The sequence below is a fragment of the Carya illinoinensis genome, chromosome 3 (assembly GCF_018687715.1).
Source record: "Carya illinoinensis cultivar Pawnee chromosome 3, C.illinoinensisPawnee_v1, whole genome shotgun sequence".
Taxonomy (NCBI): Eukaryota; Viridiplantae; Streptophyta; class Magnoliopsida; order Fagales; family Juglandaceae; genus Carya; species Carya illinoinensis.
In genome coordinates, this window is record NC_056754.1 from 43,873,891 (window position 1) to 43,899,235 (window position 25,345).

The following is a 25,345-nucleotide window of genomic DNA, read 5'->3' on the forward strand; positions in this document are numbered from 1 at the left end:
AATGACATAGTATCATTTTCCTTATCCATAACTCACCTGTCTTGATATTCCTCTCTCCCAAACACATTAAGAAAAGGTTTAGATAACCAAATGAGATAAAAATGAGTTCAAATAAAAATTAAAAATTAAATAAAATATTATTTTTTATTATTATTATTTTAAAATTTAAAAAAATTAAATTATTTATAATATTTTATTTAAAAATTTAAAAAAATTATAATGATTAAACGAGAAACATTGAAATGAATTTAGAGAATTTTGTATCAAAACTGGCCTAATTGTTGTTAAGATTGCAACCAGAATTTATGGCATTTTATAATTTAACGTTTTTGCTTTTAATAGGGTGCTATATCCACTTTGACTCTCTGTTATTATTATTATTTGGTACAGTACTCACCCTCTTAAAGAGATTTGACAACTTCGACTTCTACAAAAATTCATCTTTACCTGTTCTTCAAAAAAATAAAAAAATAAAATAAAGAAAAATTCAAGCCCTGAGATGTGGGTTCTGCGTGTATAAATCCTACAAGATTCTATTTCGTTATTTCAGAAACCAGAAAAGAATATTGCATCATACAATAAAATATTAGTCTATTGGATATTCTATTTGCTTTCAGATACAACAAATGATGACCTATGACATGCATTTTGCGGTTGCTAATTACAAAACAAACCCCACTACAAGAACTGGGAACCCAACAAGAATAATGAAGCATTAAACAAATTTAAAAAGAAAAAAGAAAAAAGGGCCACTGCCTGCATGACAATGGCTACAGGGACACCAATGCCCCACATAACAGCCCATTCTCACATTAAAACGTGATAATGGCTTCTTAACAAATACCCCTCATGTTGATATAACCCGAGGGGCGAAAATGAATTGTCCCAGACGTCAAACCAAGAAACCCGCCTAGGCTGATGGACTATGTACTATACACATGAACAACAACAGAAAAGATGATTATATGCACAGGTTTTAGCACATCATTGACGTGTAGATCCCACGGGCAGATATGAGAACAAGAGTCGAACATCCGAAACCATGATTATGATCATCACTCTGCACGTGAAAGTAAAAATCCAAATCCCGAGTTTTCACGAATTAAGGGAGGAGGATCGATGTCTGCTATATCTACTTGTTGAATTGACTTGGAGATGTCATCCACAGAGAACGGGATACTACATTGAAAGTATAAAATGTAAAGACAAAAAGTTGCATATACGAATGGAGAAAGAAATTGATGGAAACGGAGTGTAATTTAAAAACAGTACCTTGAGTCATCATCTAATAGGAAGGAACTACTAACAGCATTGCTAGAGTCCTCAGTCATCATAACTCTCATGCTTGAAATAACCTGAAAGATTAATGAAATTTTCGCATGACACATTCATATCTGGATATGAACAGAACTTTCTGCCACACCAAGGCAATGACGGATTAACAAATGTCCCAGTGCTAATCAAACTCGACTTACATCAGCAGACACACTATGTGTGCCATATTTGTCATCCCAATACATTGTACTGATCCTGTATAACTGTTGTATGCTGAGCACCTGAAGAAGTCAACAAGAAGCAACCTCGATAAAAATAACAAAAAAGGGAAAGAAAATATAAATAAAAGCATACTGCTGAGTAATCTAAGTGAAAAGAGGCACTAACAGGACAAAGCTCCTTTGTTATTTCATTCAAAGTCTTCTTCGGCTTTTGATGTATAACCTGAATTGTTAAGAAATTGAAAGAAAAGAGTTGGTAAGGCAATATGAAATAATGAGATGGCTGAGTTATTTCTCCTGAAGGCTTGTACAAATGAATCTTACTAGGAATCCAACAGCCTGCCTAATATGCTTCAGTTCATCCCAAGCTGAGCCTGCATACTGCACACGAGAATTCCAGGTAAGATATAAAAAATAAATAAATAAATGCAGGAAATAAAGGTTACACAATTTGAATAATTCTCACTTCCTCAGTAGCCCCGTAACACCACTGTTCTAGTTCAGCCAGACCCGCTTTTACATACTCCCCATTACTGAATGAACAACACTCACGCCGCAGAAGAAGACTGCAGCAGCAAGTAAATTTTCAGGTTTATGGGAATTACAGATATCCCATGACTGCAATATATAATAGATAAAGAGTAAATGCAATAGGAGAGAGGCGAAGAGGAGAGTGATGGATGCATCTACCTGTTGAATAGCTGAACATTGATGAAAGAGAATGTCTGAGTGAACACTTTACGGACTAAGAATGGGGGCACCTGTAAAGCCAGACCATATTAGAGAATAATATTGTTCCAACAAAAACACAATTGTAGCATCTGTGCTTATAAAAAATACAAATTGCAGACATTTCTGAACCCAAAGATCTCACATAGTTTGCTTTCATCAACTGCAAAAAGTTGTTTAAGCTTTTAACAATGCTTTGCCAATGTGCAATTAAAGCTTGCTGAGCAACAGCATTAGCTTGGGAACGCCCTTTCACTAAACTTGCCCGTGATGTCCTGGGTGCCTGCATAATATTTTACAAACATATTAAAACAAAGACATTTTTGCTCCTATCCTACTTGCCACTCCCCTTTTATAAGTGGGATCAACACATGTCAAAACAGATAATGGTACCCATAAACTTTTTATGCATCTTCCCCTATAATGAATGCTGTGTATTGGGAAATTCAAGTTACCAATAGTAGATAATCACCCGACTATCATGCATCAATCGTCCAAAATCTGTCTCAAAGAGTCTAAAATGCAAGAACATTCTTATAATCTTATTTTCATTAAAAAACAGGAAATTTGAAAATGGCACACCACAATTAGTATTTGGGCTTTGGAGTCGTATATATTGAAAAATAGTTTACTGAATGGGAAAAACAATTTGAATGTCTCAGCAAACATCAAAATTAACTGGTTAAAATACAAAGAGTTACAAGTAGAAGAATTAAGTAGTGAGGAAGCCAAAAAGGTGAGTAATGGAGAGTCAATACCACAATAAGATTAATAGTCTTTTTCTTTTTAGTGAAAAAGTAGTAATAATAAAATAGTAGAAGAGGTAAGTGGTGGGGAAGCCAAAGGGGTAACTAATGGAGAATCATTAACTACAATAAGATGAAGAGTCTGTTTTGCTTTATTGAATAAGTAATCATGAAATGGTGGAAACCTTTCATCTTCAAAACTTTTTCAAAGCCTAAATATCTAAATATATATAGTAAATTAGATGACGTGGCTCAATATGAGCAAAGCTCAGGCTCCAAAAATGATATATGTTACAGATTGTTGTGAGTTATTTTGTGTCACAAGGATAAAAAACTGATTTTCCTTACTGACACTCTGAGGATGCCATGAGTTGCCTTTAAGCTAAACCATCACTTTTGAAAAATAAAAAACCTCTATTGCTATTTTCAATTGCAAGATTATTATAATAAGCAATCATTAGGCTGCTTCAATCATCTGCTTTACAGTTACAAAAAAAAAAAAAAAATCTGTTTTACTATCTTCAATTGCAATTTCTTTTACAGTCTATCAGAAGTAATATATATGATTGGCATCGGGTGTCCAGGACAAAGTTCCAACTAATCCCAATGGTGCACAAGCTCTTGGCAAGAAGTTTCCCGCAAGTGCACCTTGAGTAATTCAAGGGAGAACTTCCCTACTCTGATAGCCCCAAGAGTTTCAAACCCAACATATTGAGTTTATAAAGTTTGCCACAGACCACCATGCCACCTCTTGGGGTGTAAAATATAATATATATATATTGAAAAATAGTAATATCAATGGTAGAATAAACAACAAAGAGCTTTTAGAACTACCTGGATACATAATCCAAGTAATGGAGAGATCTCTTTCTTTAGACTGTCCCTTATCATTCCATAAATCTTCTCAAGGAAGGCAGTAAGCTGCTGCTTAAACAATAATGCTGGATACTTCGCCTCAACTTGCCGCAAGTCATCAAGTCTACCAAGCCCTCGACTACTAAGAAATGATGAGAGCCCTGCACTTTGAGGAGATGACCGTAACCCCTAGAATTCACATGAAGGAAAAAGGAAATAAAAGAAGAAGAATAAGAAATAAAAATAACAGAAAAATCCCAGAAGAAACTACATGTACGAGGAAAAATGAATGTTTCATACTTGAGACACCCTTCCAAAAAGAGAAGCTGTTGCAGTTCTCCGCCGCTGTGGAGTCAAACTAGCTGCTCCACTTGCTTTGAGCGTGTGTTGGAGCAGAAACAATAAAGTTGATGTATTAGATAACCAATAAGCTAATACATCATTATTATCTGGGACCTTCAATATGCAAAACTCACCAGCATTAGTAACTTCAAATGATATGTCAGAAGAAAAAAGAAAATATTACTCAAAATGCAAAGGCAGATAAGAGCTGAAACTCAAAGGTAGGATAAATTGACATATGCATATATTTAAAAAAATGATAAAACCGCAACCTACCTCCAAGGCTGAAGCTATTGTTTGAATGATACGATCAAAAACACTAGTTCTTTCAACTTCAAATGACCTCCAGTGAAGAAGGCATTTGTATATGACACAAGCAGCAACTGGTTTGGCCCCAGAAAATCCCAAATCTTGAGAGATGCATTTAATCAGAAGCTCCTGGTTATCCTGCGTCAGAAAAGCAGAGTGCAAGAAACCAGTTAAAGAAGGAAAATAAATTACCAAGAAAGTTTTATGTATGCTTTTGAAGAGCAGACTGTTTCGCATATGTCACCTGTTGCTTCTCGTTAAGAGATTTCTGTGGTTTCTCCTCTGATTCAGGCCCGCGTGCATTTGAAACAGCATGAGTCATATCCTGAAACAAAATACAGAATCAGAATTGACTGCTCTTCCATCCCCACGAGTTTCTTAAAGACTTAAATATAAAAAGGAATGATCTCTTACTGATGCAACCTTGGCTTCTCCATTTAGAACATTCCCATTCTCTGGTGTTCTCTGTAAAATTCAAGAAATAAACACAAATTTCTACAGATTTGTATATTACATGCAAAGAAATTGTAATAAAAATGAAAATTCCACTATACCTGAATAATCATAGTCTTTGGTCTCGTAGACAAAGGTTTGCCAGTTGGTGACAAGGTCAGTGCCTGCTGTCGAAGTACTTGATTCTCGGACTCTAAATTGGATAGTTTGTCTTCTAACCTGAATCAAATGGATATATCAACTTCACAGACATTTTAAGGTTTTAGCCCAAAAAAATGTATACGTAGAGAGAGAGAGAGAGAGAGAGAGAGAGAGATTTAGACCAATATGCTCCTGCATGCATACATTAGCACAAACAGATAAGTGCACATTTCTAGACCAGAGGTGAGAGGATGGGAAGCCTTACTTAAAAACAATTGATAGCCTAGTTGGAGTAGAATTCCTTAAAAAATAAGGAAAACTGAGAAACACATTAATCAATGAGCAACGCGTGAGCTTGCAGAGACATTTCAGTGTCACCACAAGGTTGATCTCTCTCTCTCTCTCTCTCTCTCTCTCATGTTGTTTAACTAGACAACAGGGGCGGACAATTAGGGTCATGTTAATGCAGCTGAATCAACTAAACATACTGAAAAGAAGGGTGGATTCAGTCAACCAGACATGCAGCTCATTGTCTGCACCACATGAGAACAATAGTTGACAACTGTACAGTTCAAGTCTCACTAGTGTTTACAAACCTCTGCACAGATTCCTGAAGCTGATCCACTTTTTGTTCTGCATCTTCAAGTTTTTTGGCCAGCTCTGCATTTCTAGCCTCAGAATCTGTGCGAGCTTTCCTGGCTTCCTCTGCTGTCTGCCTTTCAGATAGTAGCAAAGCCTGCATAGTGAGAAAGATTCATTTAGGTAGTGAACCTCAAAATTCTATCTCTAAGTTTAATACCCTAGATTGTGTGATGGGAAGGTGGTGAATGACATTCCGTATCGCTTGGAAGGGAGAAGTTTAAGTCCTTTATAATAATTCCAAGGGGGCTCCAATTGGAACATTCACTAATCTTTTTGGAGTATGGGCCTAGATGTGGATCGGACCTTCCTTAGATTGTTACGAATGGTATCAGTGTCAATTCCAACCAGAAGTGTAGGACTTGAACTGTTTGATGGACTTGGCCTGATGAGGACATCAGGGATTTTAGGGGAGAGATTGTAATTCCCCGGATTGTGTGATTGTGTGTGTAAGGTAGTGAATGAGATTACACATTGCTTGTGAGGGAGAAGTTCAAGTCCTTTATAATGATTCCAAAAGGCTCCAATTATAATATTGACTAGCCTTTATGGAGTATGGGCCTAGATGTGGCTTTGGCTTTCGTTGGGGCATTACACTAAGTCACTCGTAATTAATCATTCTAATTGTCATAATGAGATGTTGACATGAGATTCATAAATGGTGGAATGATAAGACATTTTTTGGGTTCTAAGAGTTGAATCTAAGACTAATGCAAAACCCTGATGACCCTTTTACTACCTGAACCAAATTGAATCCAAGCACGATTGGTAAATGATATAAGATGCGAAATTTTCAAAACCTCTCACAATTTCCTTCCCAAACATAACTCAAACACAACAATTTTCAGTTTCAAATCTTCAATTTTTTCATCTAATCATTACCTAATCATTACAACCTTTACAAACTTCAAAACAAAACACAAAAATCAATGCAACTTTGTCAAACTTCAAAACATAAATAATAGTCTAAAAATTATATTCAAACAATTTTTGAACTTTATAATATTTTTATTTAACTTTTTCTCTCTCCTTTCCCAAAATCAAATAAAATATCTTAACTCAAACTATTTACTACTATTCACAAAATTCTGAGATACTCCAAGTGTCCAAATGAGCCCTAAGACTAATGTGAATATTGCAATTCTCACCTCAATTCAAATAACATCAAGCATGTGGTACATACAGCTTTATCAATTCATATTAAGCCAAACAACAGAAAAGGTCCACGTGTATATGCAATAATGAAGTTCCATATCACTAGCTATTATAATGTAATTAAATTAGAATGCAAGTCTATTGTGGCATGTAAATTAGAAGTACAATTGAACATGAACTAGCTTCAACGATTGGAAATTGCAGTACATCTCCATTAAAGAGACATGTCCATCAAGATTCATTATAATCTAGCTATTCTAGTCTAGGAAGACAATATTTATATATATCAACACCACAGCAGTTAAGAATTCACAGGAGAAAACACTAATCACACATCCAAATAACTCATGGGAGAAAACCTAATGCATACAACCATTATCATCCAAGCTAGATTGCATACCTTTAAACTCTCCACCTCAGCAGTTAAATGACCAATCTTTTCCATATCTTGGATTATAACAGGAGTCTCCTTAACGACTGGAGGAGCTTCTTCAATAGCTTTCCGAGCAGCTTCTCGTTCTTGGATAACCCTTGCATTTGCTTCTTCTACTTGTTTTTGCATTGAATGCAAAGCATCCTGTAACTTCGCAATTTCCTGGACTTTTTCCTCTTCCAAATCAGTCTGTGATACAATTCAACATGTAATTAAATTAGAATGCAGGTCAATTGTGGCGGGTATAGTCCATTAGTCCCACTAATCCACATCATAGGTTACTTGATGTTGAAGTACAATATAAAAGAAAATGAAGTTACCCTTAATCTCTTCTCAAGCTGCAAACGCCATGTAAGTTCTTCCACACGCTTTTCTAATTTGTCTTTTGCTTCTTTAAGGGCCCCAGTTTCTCTTGCAGCCTGTATGGATTTACACCATTAGTTACCACATGAATTATTCCTCCAACACAATGTCTGACACACTGCATCTTACTGCAGGAAAAAAACAAGATTAAGGAACATGATACCATTTTGAGCTTCCTGAGCTCTCTCCGTGCAACCCTTCGCCTCCAACCACACTGAGTAACTAGTGTGGCCTTCTGGAGATTCTTATAATAAGAATATGCTATGTGGCCACGCAAATGAGCCTGAAATCGATCCAAAAAATTCATTCATTCAATATTAAATTCTTTCATAAGTTTCAACCAAAATTAAGTGCTAAGTTGAGCTCAGTTTTGCAGCATGCACACGACACTTGCAAGATCTTCGTTTCCATATTCTAGGAGAATATATTTAGAGATACATGATATATGACCTGGACAATAATTGCAGCCTTAGTTTGTTTTCTGAATCTGAATTCATTGCGAGCAGTCATTGCCCTTAACCCTGTTTGCAATGTGATTGCAGACAACCGAACTTTTAAGTAAGATTTTCTGACATTGTATCTTCGGAAATTCTTCTGCATCATCAAAGCTGCTGCTTCTCGACGTAATTGCTCATAGAGTTTCCGAGCCAATATACCTGATAATAATCAAGAACAATGGGCTTTTATAATATGAATCTGGATTTATAGGCTAAAAGAGGCAGCAAATAGAATACTAATATGTACAGTGCACTCTCCTTGCCACAAATGCTATTTTAGTAACCTATTTAGAAAATAATGCCAACGTGACTATGTCCAGCATATTGGTTAAAATAATGTCATAAGAACTATACAAGCTTTAACCTATAAAAACCTACATAAGCTTTATGCATAATTAAACAATTATATGCTTCTTTATTAAATAATTATATGCTTCATACTTACAAAAAAAAATAATTATATGCTTCTACATCCCTTCTTTTTTACTGAGTATTACATCCCGTATTATTGAACCACCCCTCTCCCCCAACTCACACATGCAACTAACCTGCACACAAACACCCATGCACATGGCTTGAGCTGAAGATCTGCTCAGTTAGCTTTGAGCTTGGTTAGTTAAGTTTGAAAAGGTAAATTATGGAGGTGGTAGTCTTTTTTCTTTTTCCTTTAAAAGAAGTTTTAGAGGAGGTTTTCATTGTAAAAGTGTTTTAAAAATCTGATGATTAGACATGTGGAATCATAAGAAAGGGCAAGGTATAGAGTTTTGTAGAACTTCAATATTAATCTAAATTGCAGATGAACAAAATCCAAGGAACAACAACAAAACAAAAATACCATGTGAATTCAAATCTCTCAAAATAAATTGTTACTAGATGTTGGAAATCAACGTACTAAGCAGCATTGATACAAAGACAACTTGAAGATACCTCGCAAACATGACTGCAATTGAATCGCAGCTTTACGTATTTCGAGGAACTCCCTCCGTGCAATATATGTACGACTTTGTCTTTGAATGATTCTAGCCGCATTTCCAAGCACCTCTGCTCTTCTTGCATCCAACTCAGCCATCTGACCAGCTCGCAAGAAAACTTTTGTCTTGCCAATCTGCAAAGCCATGTTGAATAAAGCATGGCATTATAAACACACAGATGGAGAAAATGCCTCACACACATTCCCGAAATATTGATAAATAACTAAGCATGTATAAATAAAATAGAACAACCATTTAGAAACCTCAATATACAATTTTAGGAAATGTCGAACCCACTGCTGGAATAGACAACTTTAAAATGTGGAACCCACATTTATCCTTACCAGCTCAGCATAAGGACAGGTTTTGGTTTTGCTGAACCCATGTTGGAAACCTATGTTCATATAGACATTTTAATCCCATCTCGCCAGCAGAACTTCACAAGACTTTTGGAATTTTCAATATACTTCTAGAATGAAGGGTATTGATAAATAACTAGGCATGTGTGTGCAAAATAGAACCATTTTGAAATCTCAATATACAACTTTAAAATGTGCTAAGCTTTGAAAAGACATTTACAAATAACAAGAAGATTCCTAGATGATGGGCTAGGTGACTGAGGCAGCCCACCCTGAGCAGCCCCTATTAAGGCAGGAACACAAGGCTGACAATCACAGAAAACGAAGGATGGTCTATACATCCCAACCAGCATCAGTTTAAGGACAGGTTTTAGGTATTTTCAACCCATGTTGGAACCCACTGTTGGTATAGACAAATTGTAATCCCATCTCTCCAGAAGAATTTTGAAAGACTTTTGGATCGTTCCGTACACTTCTTAGAATGAAGGGAAGTCACATAATAATAGGGAACTTTAAGGACAGGAAATGGATGGGGGGTGATTACTCACCATACTAAATTTATGGTGGGGGAGGGTACTCGTATAAAATTTTGGAGGGACATTTGGTGTGGGAAGGAGGCTCAAAAGGACTCTTTCCCATCCGTTTTCCAAGTGGCATGTGATCAAGAAGCTTCGGCGGCGGACCTCATGGTTCATTCAAGGGACCAAGTCCAATGGAATGTCACATTTAGGAGAGCAGCCCAAGATTGAGAAATAGACAGTTTCGAGGCTTTTTTCAGCCTAGTGTATTCTACAAAGCTGAATGGACTACAAGACGATAAGCTGTGGTGGACACCTATAGGTAAGGGTACCTTCTTGGTTCACTCCTTCTATAAGTCCCTTACACTTCTACCAAATACTCATTTCCCATGGAGAAGACTGTGGAGGAATAAGGCGCCTCCCAAAGCACTCTTCTTCACTTGGATAGAGGCCCTAGGTAAGATTTTGACAACCAATAATACGTGAAAGCTCTAGGTAATTATTTCAGATTGGTGTTGTATGTGCAAGAAAGATTGCGCGACAGTGGATCATCTCTTGCTACATTGTGAGACAGCTAGAGCCGTGTGGAGTAAAGTGTTCAGTTGAATAGGGTTAAACTAGGTGATGCCTGCTACAGTGGTTGAGTTATTGGCCAGCTGGATGATACCAGGTGGTGCTCCAAAAATCAAAATTGTGTGAAAGATGGTTCCTATTTGCATTATGTCGTGCATATGGCAAAAGCGTAACGAGCGGACATTCAAAGATAAGAAGCGGACACTAGAGGAGCTTCGATCTTTATTTCTCTGCACCTTATTTCTTTGGGCTATAGCAGATTTTAATGGCCTAAATGTAAATGATTTTCTTGTTTCCTCTATAGCAACCTAGATAGGTCTTATCACTCGTATACCATCTTGTGTACTTGGGCTATGCCTATCCTTATTAATACTACCGTTTCTTATAAAAAAAAAAAGGACAGGAAATGGAATATGATAAATTGGTGCAGGGTATCCTCTATCTATCACTTTTTTATTTGAGATTTCTGTAGGATGTTGGCAATGCACGTGAGTGAGGAAAAGGCAATCAGCTATTAGTGGCAAGATAATTAGAAAAAAATCAAATACTCAGGTGGGAATTGGCTCCATCTAACCCAAGTTTTAAGCTTATCTTAATCCAACCTTGTCCTGATGCATCTGAACAGGGATAAGAAGTTGTACCTATGCAGTGAATGGAGTCCTGCTCCAACCTGACCCCATTACAACCAAGTAGCAACATCAAGACAAGTCACCAAGGGGTACGTGAATTACCTGATAACCTTTCAATCCTTTTTTATCCATAATCATCTGACATGCAACTTTCTCGTCATAGCTGTTCATGAAAAAGTGATGACAGTTATTTGAAAAACAAAAACATACTGTAGCAAGAATAAAAATAAGTGACCTGAAAGAAAGAAACACATGATGTGCCCTAAGATATTCAAATTGTTAACTTGTATGTTCCATTAGATATTCATAATTTACTCAGAATTAGGGAACTAAGCAGCCATAAAATCTCGAAAACAAAAGATCTATGCTTACTTTCCATCCAAAACTTCAGGAGCAAGAACACCAAAGCGGTGAAGAAACTCATAAAATGTTCGTCGCGTAGGATACCCAGCACAGCTGATTCTGATTGCCTCAAGAACACCCTACAACAAATCATAAAGACACATGGAATTTGCTAAATGGATAGGATTAGAAAAAAAAAAAAAATTATCTTTAGCAGGTCTCACAAAAAATAAAAGAAGAATAAAAATTTTTAAAACAAAAAAATAAAAAGCAAAAGGTATAGTCAGATTATACTTACACCACAGCGTAATTGTTGGATAACATTCAGGTTCTCAAAGATAGCAGGCTTGAGGACATTGTTTGGCTTCACACATCTGATGTAATGAGGTTCGGTCGAACTCAAGGTCTCCATCAAAGATTGAAGTTGTAACTGCATTTTCAAGAATACTTCTCACCATTTTTAAGAAACGAGATATACCCAAAAATTCAAGTTGAGAATGAAACCTACATATTAGACACTTAAATTTGCTTGATAAGGTTAGTGGATCTCTACCTATAAGGCAGCATGATCACCTTTTCATATTAAGTACTAAAAGGACATGATTGAAAGTTGAAACAAATCTTTTGGAACAGCCCAGCTGCAAGCCCAATGTCATGTGATGAAAAGGTGAGGAAGAACTAAAAGGGCCACAATAAGGATATATACCTGAAGTGAAAAACATTAAATATAGGCTGGGTTTCCTCTACCAGATATGTTATGAAGGGTACCGTTGTAAATACCATTACATGATTCCTGATGCATCTTCTCTAGGGTGAGATGACTAAAAATCCCAGGTATTATGCTTAAAGGAACCCAGCATGACACCAGGTTGATTTTTATATTCATGCCTTTTTATACGCAAGTTAAAGTTTATTAATACTCTAAATGGTGTTGCCCGACATGACATATAATGTATTCCAGCCTCCACAGATGTAATCATTCCCTATAAACAAACTCTTCACCCGAACATCCAAACACCTAAATCCAATAATCACTTCAACTAATTTCTTGGTTTTGAAAAATTTTGGCCACCAAACTTTAATAGATTTTGACTTCAAACCTACTCTTCTATGCCCGCTAAGTTTCAGAACTGTACTATATTGCTTATAGTTCCCTCTGAGATGCATCTGAGACTAGACTATCCAACATCAATTCTATTGACTCTTTTAGGTGATTGACCCCCAAAGCATACCCATGGCTCCCTTTCCCAAAACGTGTTCAAAAATTATTAAATTACATCTATTTCCAATTAAGGTGAATGTTTTAAGTGTGGAAAAATTGTTGGGGTTGGTTGACAATGCTATTCTAGTTAATCTGGTACCATTCCACTCTCTATACAGTACCTGAGTTACAAGGTTATCTTCGTAAGGCATTTGAACTTCAGAACAATAAAGTCAACCAGCACCAAATAAAGCATTCACTTGATACAGTTGTCCAGGAAGAGTAGAATACCTTAAAGCGAGAGCCAATGGAAGAAAACTTGGATGACTTTGATGATTCTTCTGGAAGTGGAGGAAATAGACTTGCCACAAAAGAGCACTTTGAAGCAGTCAACAGATCCTGATGTTCAGCCACCACATAATCTTTGTTTTTATCAAGGAACAGATCAGCTAGATAATTTACCTGGAAAAAACGAAATCTTTCAGCTTACATTATATAGAGTATAGACAAATGGAGCATGTCTAATAGGGAAAATATATTTACCTCTCCTGCATAGTGAGAAATAGTAAAACTAGTACGAGACAGCTTAGGCTTGATAAACCGCTTATTGTTTTTGAATGTTTGGTACAACTTCTGAGCAAATGTTTCATGTGTGGATTTAGGAAACATGCTGTGCAAAGCAGTAAAACAATCATGAGGATGAAAATAAAGGATTTGAATTATTCAAACATGGCTAGCAGTGGGTGCAGTTATCACCCTCATAATAATAAATTGGAGACGTTCATCATAAACTCATGTAAAGAGAGGAATCTAGGCCCATTGAATTATGAAGGTATGAAAAAGTTAGCTGCTTACCAGGCTTCATCCAGAAGTGCAATAATTCCTCCAGGTTTCTGTAAGAAGATCAAACAACTCAGTTGTAACGAAATGATACTAGAAGAACAAGATATGGGTGAAACTTGGTTATAAAGAAATGCACAGCAATGGGAAGTATGCCAAACATATAAAACTATCAAGCAAATGATGTTCTTCACATAACTCGATATAATATAAATTAACAAGAATCAACCAACATTAAAATACCTTCTCAATCAAATCCAAAACATCTTGATTATCAACAAACTCTATGTAACTCCAATTGATTTCTTCTTTCGTATATTCTTCTTGTTCCATTTTGAAGACATGCTGCAAATGTTCCAATTACCACAAAACCTACAGTGAGGGTAGAAGTTTTAACCAAAATGGGGAGCATGAACAATGCCAAGTATTACCAAACCTGATTGAAATGTTGTTGCAGTTTCTCATTTGTAAAGTTGATACAGAACTGCTCAAAACTATTGAATATGGAAACTTGTTAAATGTAAGGCTCGATTCACTGCAAATGATATTTAATTTTCATTGCTTACCTATTTTGCTTAAAACTCTCGAACCCATAAATATCAAGAACTCCAATTAAGGATTTTGAGTTTGGATCTTGCCCAATTGAGTTGTTGATTTTGTCCACAATCCTGTACATAATGATTAAAAAAAAAACTTGTTACAGCCCAAAAACGAAGCAAACAGGACTTAAAACACATAAACTTATTTGTCCCTTTGACATGTGAATGCCATGTATTCCTATTGATAATCAGATCGTGCAATGCCGGGACCGTGCATAAATGTGAACACGCGCACAAAGAGGTAACATTAAGGAAATTCTATTACCAATCAAACAAACGAGAGTAGATGGTTTTAGCTAATGCATCCCTGCTACCCAATGCAGCAACAGGATCAAGAGTTCTTGTAATAACCTCTTCTGGTGTCACCATTACACGCTTAATCAGGGCATCTTCCAAGCTCTTGGCATCACACCTACCACACAGTCATATATGACTTGAATAAATAATGACACAAATGCACTGCAAATGAAGAAAGAGATTTTAACAGGGCATACTCAAGCAGTTCGGCTGTCACATTAAGATGGTGTCTAGACTGCTTATCCTTAACAACAGAAGAGTCGATCTCTTCTCCCTTTGCAAATTCAATATTTCCAAGATGCAGAATTGCAGCTACAACCTTAAAAATTGCCTCCTGAAAAGAAAATTATATTACAAATAATCTGAAGGCAATAGAACACAAACTATTTCTTAGAACCAGTGCGAAGACTGACCTGCTCTTCCTCACTGATTCCAACTATATCCATAGCCCTTCTGGTGGCATGATACTCTTCTCCATCATCTACCCCATCCAGCTCAAAACAGGTGGATTGATTTAAGTAATGGAACGATTTAGGGTTTCCCAACTTATACTTCTCTCTATCCTAAATTAAGAAAGACAATGGCAAGAGCTTGTGATTACAGGCATAAGGGGCCTTAGATGCACCCTTGAGGACATGGGCACATCTAAATGAGAAAATAGAGGATAATTACCTCAGGTGGTGCTGCACAAAGAAGGTAAAAGCAGTGGTAGTTTCTTTCAGGATTTGAAATTTGGCAAACACGAGACCTTTCGAGCAAGTAAGTTCGTACAGCAGCCCCAGATATCCTCCCACTCTTGTCAAACTGGATCTCAACAAACTTACCAAAACGACTGCATTGTGACATCAGGATAGACATAAAGATGAGCTCCACTGCACAAGTTGAACTCATACAAACAACATTCATGAACAATAACCATATCATAACTGAGCTACGATAGTAAATGACATTAATGGCCAGTGAAGAATCCAGAATTGTCTGTCTAATTAAGTGCTCCTCTTTTATACTACCAGTGTCTTTGGGCTATGCCTTCTGTGTTTTTTAATAAAATATTCAATTACTTGTCAACAAACAGAATCCAAAGTTGCCTGAACTGAAGCAAACCGTCAGTGAGGACAACGGAACAACAAACTGATCCCAGTCCATTTGATTAAACCACTAATGTTTTAGGGACAAAGTGGGGGGTTGATGGGGGAACACATTACTTTTTCATCTAAAGCTTCCCCAGTCTCCTTATATACCAATGTTGTAACATGAGAGTGCAACTCAAGATGATTAGGCCATAATTGGTTGTAAGATTTTTCAGATTTTTTTTTTTTTTTTTTTTTTTTTGGGAAAAATTTTGAGATGTGTTTTGATGAAGTTTTGTAGAGGTAGAAACGAAAATTTGGATAATTTTTTTAAATATGTTTTGTATTGGGAAAGTGGATGGGAAGAGTTGAAAAGTTGTTTAAATATAATTTTTTAAGGCGATGCTTGGAGAATGAGTTGAGATGAGAATTTTGTGAATAATAGTAAGATAGTTTGTGAGTAGTAGTGAGATAGTTTGAGTTAAGTATTTATTGGGTTTTGGGAAAGGAAAGATAAAAAGTTAAATAAAAAATATTATAAAGTTTAAATATTGTTAGAATATTATTTTTGTTTTGGGATTTGATAAAGTTGAATTAATTTTTGTTTTTTGTTTGAAAATTTGGGAAAGTTGTAATGATTAATTTGAACAAGTTGTAATGATTAGTTTGAAAGTGTTTGTATTTGAATGATGTTTGGGAAGGAAATGAGATGAGATAAGATGGGATGGAATTTATTTCCAAACATCCTCCCCTTAGGATATCTATGTTTTGGTTTCTGTGTTTTTGACTTCATTCAAAAATCTAGGCAAAGGATTGGATGAAACGTTGAAATAGTAAATTTTTTTGAGATAAAAGATGCATGGTTTGAAGTTTAAATTTTGAAATTTTTTGAAATATGACTTAACCAAACATTGCCTTAATGTTTTTATTTTTGCAATTACTCCACTCACGGGCTATCCAACTCTTTCAACATTTGCAGTTAGGCCTCTAGATCATGTATTAGAGCAGTGATTATCTTGTCAAGACATGTATTGTACATATACTCTCACCTTGAGTTGTTGTTTCTGACAGTTTTGGCATTGCCAAATGCTTCAAGAACTGGATTTGACTGTAATAATTAATCAACCAGAAAATCCAAGTCAGGCAGCATTTCTACCCTTAAAGACATGTATCAAGAATTGAGATAGTTTTAAGGAACTAGAGCTCTAAGCCAAAGAAAAGGGTAGCTTAATCTCACTTCTAGAACTTGTTGTTCAACTGTCCGCCCTTCTACTCCAGATCGACCCCCAAGGTAAGCAAGATATCGCATAAGCATCTTTGTTGTCTCTGTCTTACCAGCACCACTCTCTCCACTAACCAGAATTGAGTTGCTCTTTCCCTCATTGATCATTGCCCTGGCAAATATAAGTATAAAACGCAATAAAAGCATGAAAGAAAAAAGTATGACGTCTAAGAATATATGTGTCAACTACCTGTATGCAACATCTGCAACTGCGAAAACATGAGGACTTAGCTCTCCAAATGCAGCTCCTTTATATTGTTCCATCATGTGAGTATCATATAAATGTGGCAATCTTTGGAAAGGATTTACAGCAATCAGGATGTTTCCAGTGTATGTCTGGGAAGGTAGTTAAAAAAGAGTATAATAAGACTATCTGTAACATTCTTCTTTTGTTCAATTCAAAATCCACTTTACCACATGTGAAAAAAAGAGGGGGTTAGGGGGAGGGGGTAGAAAATCTATAATATCTTACGTAAATTTCATTAAGTTCATATCGAGTTGCCAAGTTATGCAGAACTCCAGGTTCATGCAAATAAGAAAGCTTTGTCATGTCATCTACACCTCCAGGAGGAGCTTCGGTATCCTTGGGAAACACTTTTGAGATATTTGTAACAACCTGCCATTATTTTTCCCAGTCAGTGAAAACTATAAAACCCTCAATCCAAATTATCAATAAATTTTTAAATTATATGGAGGCAACCTTCAAAAGAAATTATAAGTAAATTTGCCTCAGAAACCATTACACTTGAATACAATATGTAGATAGAATGAAACTACTTGTATCCAAAAGTTAAGCAGCATAGATTCTATGCAACAGACAAGCCTTTTTTGACTCACAGTTTTCCCATTTGTAGTCTGCACACGAACTTCTTCACCATTAATTCGGAAGACTTCGCCATCAATCCATGCCAGTGAGGGATCTTCAGCCCACACATGAGAACCTACAATGATGTTATCTGGTCCAGCCTACAAACAAAGCACATCATACGTTTAAAGAAGATTCATCGATGTAACATAAGTAATTTTTTAAGAAGCTAAGCAAACATAACTGTTCTAAAATGTATAGGCATAACAGAAAGATTGGAATAAGTAACATGAACTGGTGAAGTTTGTCTTCTCTCCTACATTTGACAGAAATTGTATTGACAAAAAGGTGATATGTTAAATTCGTAACCAGTCCATGTCAAACCACCCAAAAACTGGTTACATACTCTTTGTATAAAAACAGAAATTGATAGCAAAACGTTTGAATCACAATTCAAAGTGTACATGGCGGAAACTGCTTCATACGACTAGATAAAGTTTATGGTCGCTACTTTTTGAATGATATCACAAGAATATGAACATGCATGAGAGGCCCATATGAACTTAGTTATGGAAAAAGGAAAAGAAGAATGATATCACGATTATTCTTTTTCTTTTTTGATTGGCAATTTCAAGTGTTTGCGTTAAAAGGTTGGCCTAAGAGTACTCAAGGTCAAACACTTGACCTTGCCAATCAAAAATAACTTCCTTCTTGCCACAATGCTTCTTCAAGGTCATGGCACATCATATATGTGAGACATTCAAAATAAATTAACAGTGTGATTTGCAATTCCAACCACCAAAGACTCTGGAAAGAGACAAGCAACTAGCAAGACTAATTGCCATTGCCAAGCTCACAGATATAACAACACTTAGGAAGACACCAGCATTGCATCCCCAACCTCATTTTCCACCATTGACATGGTACTGACGATTTCTCAGCATCATACACTACCCCACCACTCCCAAGTAGGGGTGTAAACGAGTCAATTCCGTGCGAGTAGTGGGTGGTCAAGCCTCATTCGTTTAATTTTTTATTCAAACATCAATTGAGCTTGAGTTTTTCATCAAGTTGGATTTTATGTTCTTTTTTTTTTTTTTTTCGGTAATCAAGAATTTTTAATCATAGAAATAGGCAAAGCCCAAGTACACAATGAGTATACTTGACAAGTACCTAACTAGAGTTTACAACTGACAGTAAAAAGTCATGGACATTTAGTCTATTACAAACAATGGCCCCCACCCATAAGAACAATGTTTTAAAGAAGAAAAATTTCAACTCCTCCATTGTTCTCTCACAGTTTCGAAGCTTCTATCATTTCACTCCCGCCAAATACACCAACACATACATATAGGAACCATTTTCCAGATTGCTGAAACTTTGGATTACCTCGTAGGCCTCTCTCTAGCTTGCCAGAAAATCCACCAATCTAAGAGGTATGACCCATGATAATCCAATTCATGCAAAAAAGTCATCCCACATGGTCCTGGCCACCTCACAATGAAGAAGTAGATGATCTATTGATTCACCATTCTTCTTACACATGCAACACCAATCCAAGACCATTACCCAACATTTCCTTAAGTTATCAACTTCTCTGTAATAAGAATTTTGTCCAAAAAAAAAAAGCTACTTTTGAAGGAGCTTTCATCTACCAAATACTCTTCCATGGGAATGTGGGCATGCCCGTGCTCGTTAAAAATTTGTGAGATGATCTGACAGTGAATTTACCTTTCTTGGAAGGGCTCCAAATCATCTTATCTATTGTACCATCATCATACTTACGGAATACAATACCGCATAGAACTCTGTGTTAGCCTTCAACTCCCAGTCTTGGGCTACCCTAGTGAAATCAACATTCCATTGAGGAGCCACTAGAAAAGGCCAAGAGGTCCGCTATCGTTGCATCCTTTGCTCGTGCGAGCTCAAATATGACAGGAAAAGCGCCTTGGAGGCTTTGCTCACCACACCATTTGTCATACCAAAATATGACAAGAGAGCCATCACCCACTACAATATGTGCATGTCTCCAGAAGGTCTCCTAACCCTTTCTAATGTATTTCCACAAACCCACCCCATATGGACTACGTAACTCATTCGAGCACTATCCACCCCAAGCCTCCCCAACCTGTGCAGCTATAACGACTTCCACAGGGCCTCCCTTTTGTGTTGGTACCACCAAAACCATTTACCCAATAGGGCTTGGTTGAACTTCAACAAGTTACAAATCCCCACTCCACCCCCAGAAATCGGAGTACAAACAATTTTTTTTTTTTTTTGATAAGTAATTGGAGTACAAGCAATTGACCAGATGAAATTTGAACTCATCTCCCAAGCCACTTCACAAGAATTCGCATTGTAACTTCTCAATACTATTGGCAACCTTTGCTAGGAATGGGAGCAAAGACAGGAAATAGGTGGGTAGGTTAGAAAGAGTACTTTTAATCAAAGTGAGCCTACCACCTTTAGACAAATACAATCGCTTCCAAGATGCCAGTCTGCGCTTCATCTTTTCAATCACAACATTCCAAATCCACTCTAATTTAAAGGAAGTGCCCAGGGGTAAGCCAAGATACTTTAGGGATAGAGAAGATACCTTACATCCCAAGAGAGGCTAGAGTCACCACTTCGGGGATAGTCCCTACTAGTACCAATTCAGACTTTGAGAGATTAATTGTCAAACCCGATACAACTTCGAAACAAAGAAGTAGACACTTAGAGCCCTCAAAGATTGGATATGCCCGAGATTTGCTCCACAGGAGATGAGGGTATCGTCAGTAAAAAGCAGGTGAGAAATATCAATAGCGCCATAATTACCATTCCCCACCAAGAAATTGTAGAGAAAACCACCTCCCACAAGGCCTACAATAATCTTACTGAGAGCTTCCGTGACAAATAAAAATAGTAAGGGAGAGAGCGGATCCCCCTGTCTCAAGCCACGGGAGGAGTCAACGAAACCCACAGGTGAACCATTCACCAAGATAGAAAAGTGTACTGTTGAGATTCAAAATTCTACCCAATTTAGCTATTTCCCTCCAAAGCCACATCTTGCAAGTAAATAAAGTAAGAACTTCCAACTGACATGATCAGAGGCTTTTTCTATGTCTAATTTGCAAAGTAACCTAGGTTCTCGAGATTTGAGTTGTCCATCCAACACTTCATTTGCAATTAAAACCGAATCTAGAATTTGTCTGCCTTTGATGGGACGATAGTCTCGAACATCCACGGACCCCACCTTTTTAGGAATGAGTGCTAAAAAGGTAGCATTGAGACTTTTTTCAAATCTAGCATTATTATGGAACTCTTGAAATACCCGCATAAGGTCACCCTTTACCACTTCCCAACAAGTTTGGAAAAATCCCATGGTAAAACCATCAGGCCCTGGAGCCTTGTCACCAGCCATACCACGAATCACTTTGCATACATCATCTACTTCAAACCACCCTGCACGCTATTGATCTAATGCTGAAAAAGTCAAACCACCTAATGCTGAAAAAGTCAAACCATCTACTCTCAATCTCCATGATTGTTGTTCAGATAAGAGATGTTCATAATGCTGTGCAATGTTGTTCTTAGGCCTCGTTCACTTTCACAAAACTTCTCAACTCATTCATCTCATCTAATCATTACAAATTTCCCAAATTCCCACACAAAATAAAATAAACAATTCAAAATTTTCAAATCTCAAAACAAAAATAATATAAAAAAAATATTTTCTAACAATATTTTATTCATTTTTCAAATTTTATCTCAACTCATCTCATCTCATCTGCAAAAACAAACGAGGCCTTAATGACTGACTGATCTGGGGAAACTACTCCATCTACCATCAACATATCAATAGCATTGTTCCTCCTATGTGAATTGGCCACCCTATGGATGAACTCTGTGCACTTGTCTCCCTCCTTGAGCTATGGTACCCTTATTTTTGTCTCCAATAGATCTCCTCCATCAATATTACTCTTTCAAATTTTGTGACTACCTGACTCTTGCAATTTCTCTTGGATTCAAAAAGAGTTCTTGCCTTCTCCTCGCCCTCCAACCCCTATAACTCCTCTACCTCTAAGAGGGAGCGTCTCTGTAGAATCACATTGTCAAACACTTGTTCATTCCATTGTTTCAAATTATGTTTCTACGCTTTTAACTTTCTTGTCATAATGGTTGGAGAGCCTTGGAAATCGCAAGAAGACCACATGTTCTAACCTTGTCTACAAGGCCGTCAGATTTAAGCCACATATTTTTTAATTTAAAATACCTTATGCCTCCTTGGATGCCTCCACAATCTAAGATGATAGGGAAATTATTAGAGCATACCCTAGGTAATCTTTGTTAGGTTACATCCGGAAAATGTAACTCCCATTTTGGAGTTAGCAAAAATCTATCAATCCTCGACCAAGATGGGAGTTCACGGGTATTGGACCAAGTAAGCATACCTCCCGTTAATGGACATAACCAACCTTTCGCTAGGGTAACGAGATACATTGAATTCACCCCCTATACATCTTGGTAACTCCCACCAACTAAGAAGTCCCGCCAATTCTTCCCACATTGACCTTCTTCCTGAATCAATATTAGGGCCGTAGACTCCTACAAATTCCCATTGGAAACCATCTTCTACATTCTCAAAGGAACAAGCCATAGTGAAATCACCCACACATTCTTCCAACCTTACCACCACCCCTTTATCGAACATAATTAGATGCTCCTTTAGAAGGCAAATACAACCACCCAACATGTTGACCTCTCCACAAACTTCGAACTAGTTTTCTAGTAATTAATTATAACTTGGTCTCCTGTAAGCAAATAATAACATCTAGCCATTGGCGAAGTAAGTTTCTGACTTGGAGCCGTTTGTTATGCTCATTCAGGCCCCTTACATTCCATGATATTATTTTTGGTTTCATATAGGAACCGTCATTCCCCATCCCTTGAGACAGCCCCGGCTAGAGCTCCTCTCTCCTCCATCATCATTCATGGCCCACGAAAGCCTCTTGAGTTCTCTCTCATTTTTTAGCCAAATTAAGGGATGGATCAGCTTTGGATTGTGCATATCCAGCTTCTATAGCTGTGAGTAATGCCAAAAATTCCTCTTCAACACCCTCGCATGTAATCCCTACAAAATGCTTGATCTCCATAGCTTTTTGAATTACCCAATCTGACACCCTCGAATGAGTTCAAGGGAGTAGGTTCTTCCACCTCAAAAGAGGATATGCCCCCTCTACATCCTCCCGCCCTTCAACCACCATCTCCTCTCCCTTTGAAGACTCACATACAACCAGAGTCCCTTCCATTTTAACCTCCTCTGCATTATCCACATCTCCTGCACTGTCTGAGATGACAGCTACATGTTTCTCAGCTATATAAATGGATCCCGACACCGTTATAGGCACCTACACAGCATGGAGGTCAGCCATCAGCATAGGAGTCACCAACGGGAGTTTCTGTGGCATCCCACAGTGCTCCAGCCCTACCAGGGACACTAACAACCTCTCATCTACAGGACGCAGAAGTAACTCAATGTCCGGCGTCGGAGACTTCACCTTCATGGCCGTGGTGACGGGAGGCAACACAGAAAATACTGATGCACAAGTCTGTGTCGCTCCGATGGACAGTGGCCCTCCCGGCGTCAACAAACCCCAGCTGCGCAGCCTCCTTAGTTATCGATAACCCCACCGGCACAAGGTTTATGTTCATTAACAATTCATGTAATATTCGAGCAAGTTTGAGCTTATTCGCGAGTTGCTTCATTTAGATAAAATAGATTACTTATATTGCTTTTTACAACTTTATAAAGTATATTTTATTTTATAAATTTATCTAAAAATTTTGACTTTTTGCTAATATCTTTATAAATTTTGTATATACATATATCAGGAATTAGATTCACAAGGATTCAAGTAACATGTTAGTATTAGGGACATGATTTGCTCTAATCTCTTTCAATATTTTAAATGTTTTCATTATACATATGGAGATAATACTATAGAAAACAATAAATTCAAAGTTATTCGAATTTATACTAGCTTACACAAGTCGAGCCGTGCTTTGTACGAGTTGTACCGTGTAATAAATTTATCATTATTTTGTGTTTATGAACAACTCATTTAATAAACGAAATTGAGCCAAACTTGAGTTTAACCGAGACTCAAGTAGTATTGTTTGTTTACAGCCCTCCAACAAATGGTTCCATTTCTTAAGTCAAAATTATTCCTTAGGAGGCAATTCCACCATCATGCAGAAACACTGCCATACAAGCAAACGACTTGAGCTCAAAAATCCTTACTCACAAGGCACAGCCATCAGACCCCACTTCTCTTTAAGCAAAATGGTCGACTTAATCCCACTAATTTGAAACAAGACCAAGCCACATCAGCTTGTACTGATCCCTCGGATGTGTATGAAAATTATTTTCGACCAGGTGATTACTTAGATCAATCTCTCTTTCCTAGGGCATGATTGAACTTGGTCAGTCACTAAAAGTCAATCCCTGTCAACTTTGGGCTAATCATAAGGCACTATGTTCCTCTAACTATACAATTATGAATTATAAGATAATGGAGTGGGTTGTCTATTATTTTCAATGGTGGCCGCCATACACTCAAATTCCACGAAGTATGCACTAAACCAATAATTCTACAATGCAGGTGATAAAACAGGAGTTATTTTGAGACATACATTTTTCCAAAAAAAACCAATTCCAAAAAATCAAGATACCTAGCCTTTATGCTATAATTTTCAAAGTTAAACGTCATAATATAATTACAAAATAAAGAAATAATTAATTTCAAGCACAAGCTAAGATTCCAAAACATATGAAAGCCGATTCAACTCAGCCAATCAAAGAGTCAAGCAAATAGAACCAATCAGCCAAACGGGGAAATAAGAAATAAATATATATATATATTAGGGTCTCTTTATTTGATTAGAGTTACCATAAAGATTGTAGAAAAAAGGCGATCACGGTCTCTAACTCATCCGAGGCGGGACCGACTGGAAAAGAACCGAACTCAGTGAGTCAGATCGGAGTGGCAGCTTTGTGAATATAAACGGCAAAGAGAGCTGAAAGAGGATGATAATTAGCAGAATACAAAGTTCTGAGAGAGGATTCTGATTCCCCTTTTGCCCTCTTCCCTACAGCTTCTTTCTTTCTTTCTTTCTTTCTTTTCCTTGGTTTCTTTCTCTCTCCCTCTCTCGAAGAAAATGAGCTGGGGATGGCTTTTATATATTACAACACACACGAAAAGCAAGTTTCAGCTTCTCTCCTCTCTCTCTGTTTTCTATCTCTCTCTTCCTCTCTCTCAAATTTTTACTTCTTTTTTTTTTTTAAATAATTTTTAATTTTTCTTAATTTATCCGCGCGATGTCTAAAGTGAGTCAGCTGGGATCCGACGGAGATGGAGGGCTGGATATCCTCGTGGAAAAACCCTTGTCCAATTAAATTCATGGGATTATGATTGACTTGTATACGACTTGAATAATTGTCGACTTAAATTTGACCTAATTTTGTTTCTTATTTTTAATTACAAATAATTAAAATAAAATCTATGATCAGGATTCAGTTTATTTTAATATTTTTATTTTGATATAATATTTATCGGGGTTATAACAAAATAAATATTAAAAAATTCTATACATCATACTATTATCACACTTTCATCCCATTAAAAATGATATGATACATTTATTAATATTGAATGATTA

General features: G+C 36.9%; 1 protein-coding gene across 2 annotated transcripts; it reads right to left on the reverse strand.

The window, feature by feature from the left end:
• Positions 1–574: 574 nt before the first annotated feature.
• Positions 575–24,929, reverse strand: LOC122304317 (myosin-17-like). Of its 2 annotated transcripts, none has more exons than XM_043116511.1 (39): positions 24,577–24,929; positions 17,677–17,805; positions 17,312–17,455; positions 17,030–17,175; positions 16,795–16,951; positions 16,607–16,665; positions 15,160–15,319; positions 14,901–15,050; positions 14,685–14,821; positions 14,456–14,602; positions 14,158–14,259; positions 14,028–14,085; positions 13,835–13,936; positions 13,607–13,644; positions 13,295–13,421; positions 13,043–13,213; positions 11,849–11,980; positions 11,581–11,690; positions 11,311–11,371; positions 9,086–9,263; positions 8,112–8,317; positions 7,825–7,944; positions 7,619–7,717; positions 7,266–7,487; positions 5,668–5,807; positions 5,032–5,149; positions 4,901–4,942; positions 4,722–4,802; positions 4,445–4,615; positions 4,127–4,282; positions 3,806–4,015; positions 2,371–2,508; positions 2,187–2,257; positions 1,963–2,062; positions 1,821–1,877; positions 1,663–1,719; positions 1,476–1,556; positions 1,273–1,355; positions 575–1,179 (listed from the first exon to the last, which is right to left on the reverse strand). In XM_043116511.1, the coding sequence occupies exons 1-39, from the start codon at positions 24,577–24,579 to the stop codon at positions 1,056–1,058; spliced, it is 4,587 nt and encodes a 1,528-aa protein (XP_042972445.1). In that variant the 5' UTR covers positions 24,580–24,929; the 3' UTR covers positions 575–1,055. The 2 variants fall into 2 exon arrangements, with proteins under 2 accessions (XP_042972445.1, XP_042972444.1); XM_043116510.1 differs by having other exon boundaries at positions 4,892–4,942; positions 24,577–24,927.
• Positions 24,930–25,345: the final 416 nt, after the last annotated feature.

What these genes read in the sequence shown, in the direction of transcription:
- LOC122304317 (XM_043116510.1), bottom strand. An exon ending in GTGACAGCCGAACTGCTTGA is followed by an intron (nt 14,603 to 14,684) that starts GTATGCCCTGTT and finishes ACTGTGTGGTAG; the next exon opens with GTGTGATGCCAAGAGCTTGG. An exon ending in GGCAGGCTGTTGGATTCCTA is followed by an intron (nt 1,720 to 1,820) that starts GTAAGATTCATT and finishes TTAACAATTCAG; the next exon opens with GTTATACATCAAAAGCCGAA.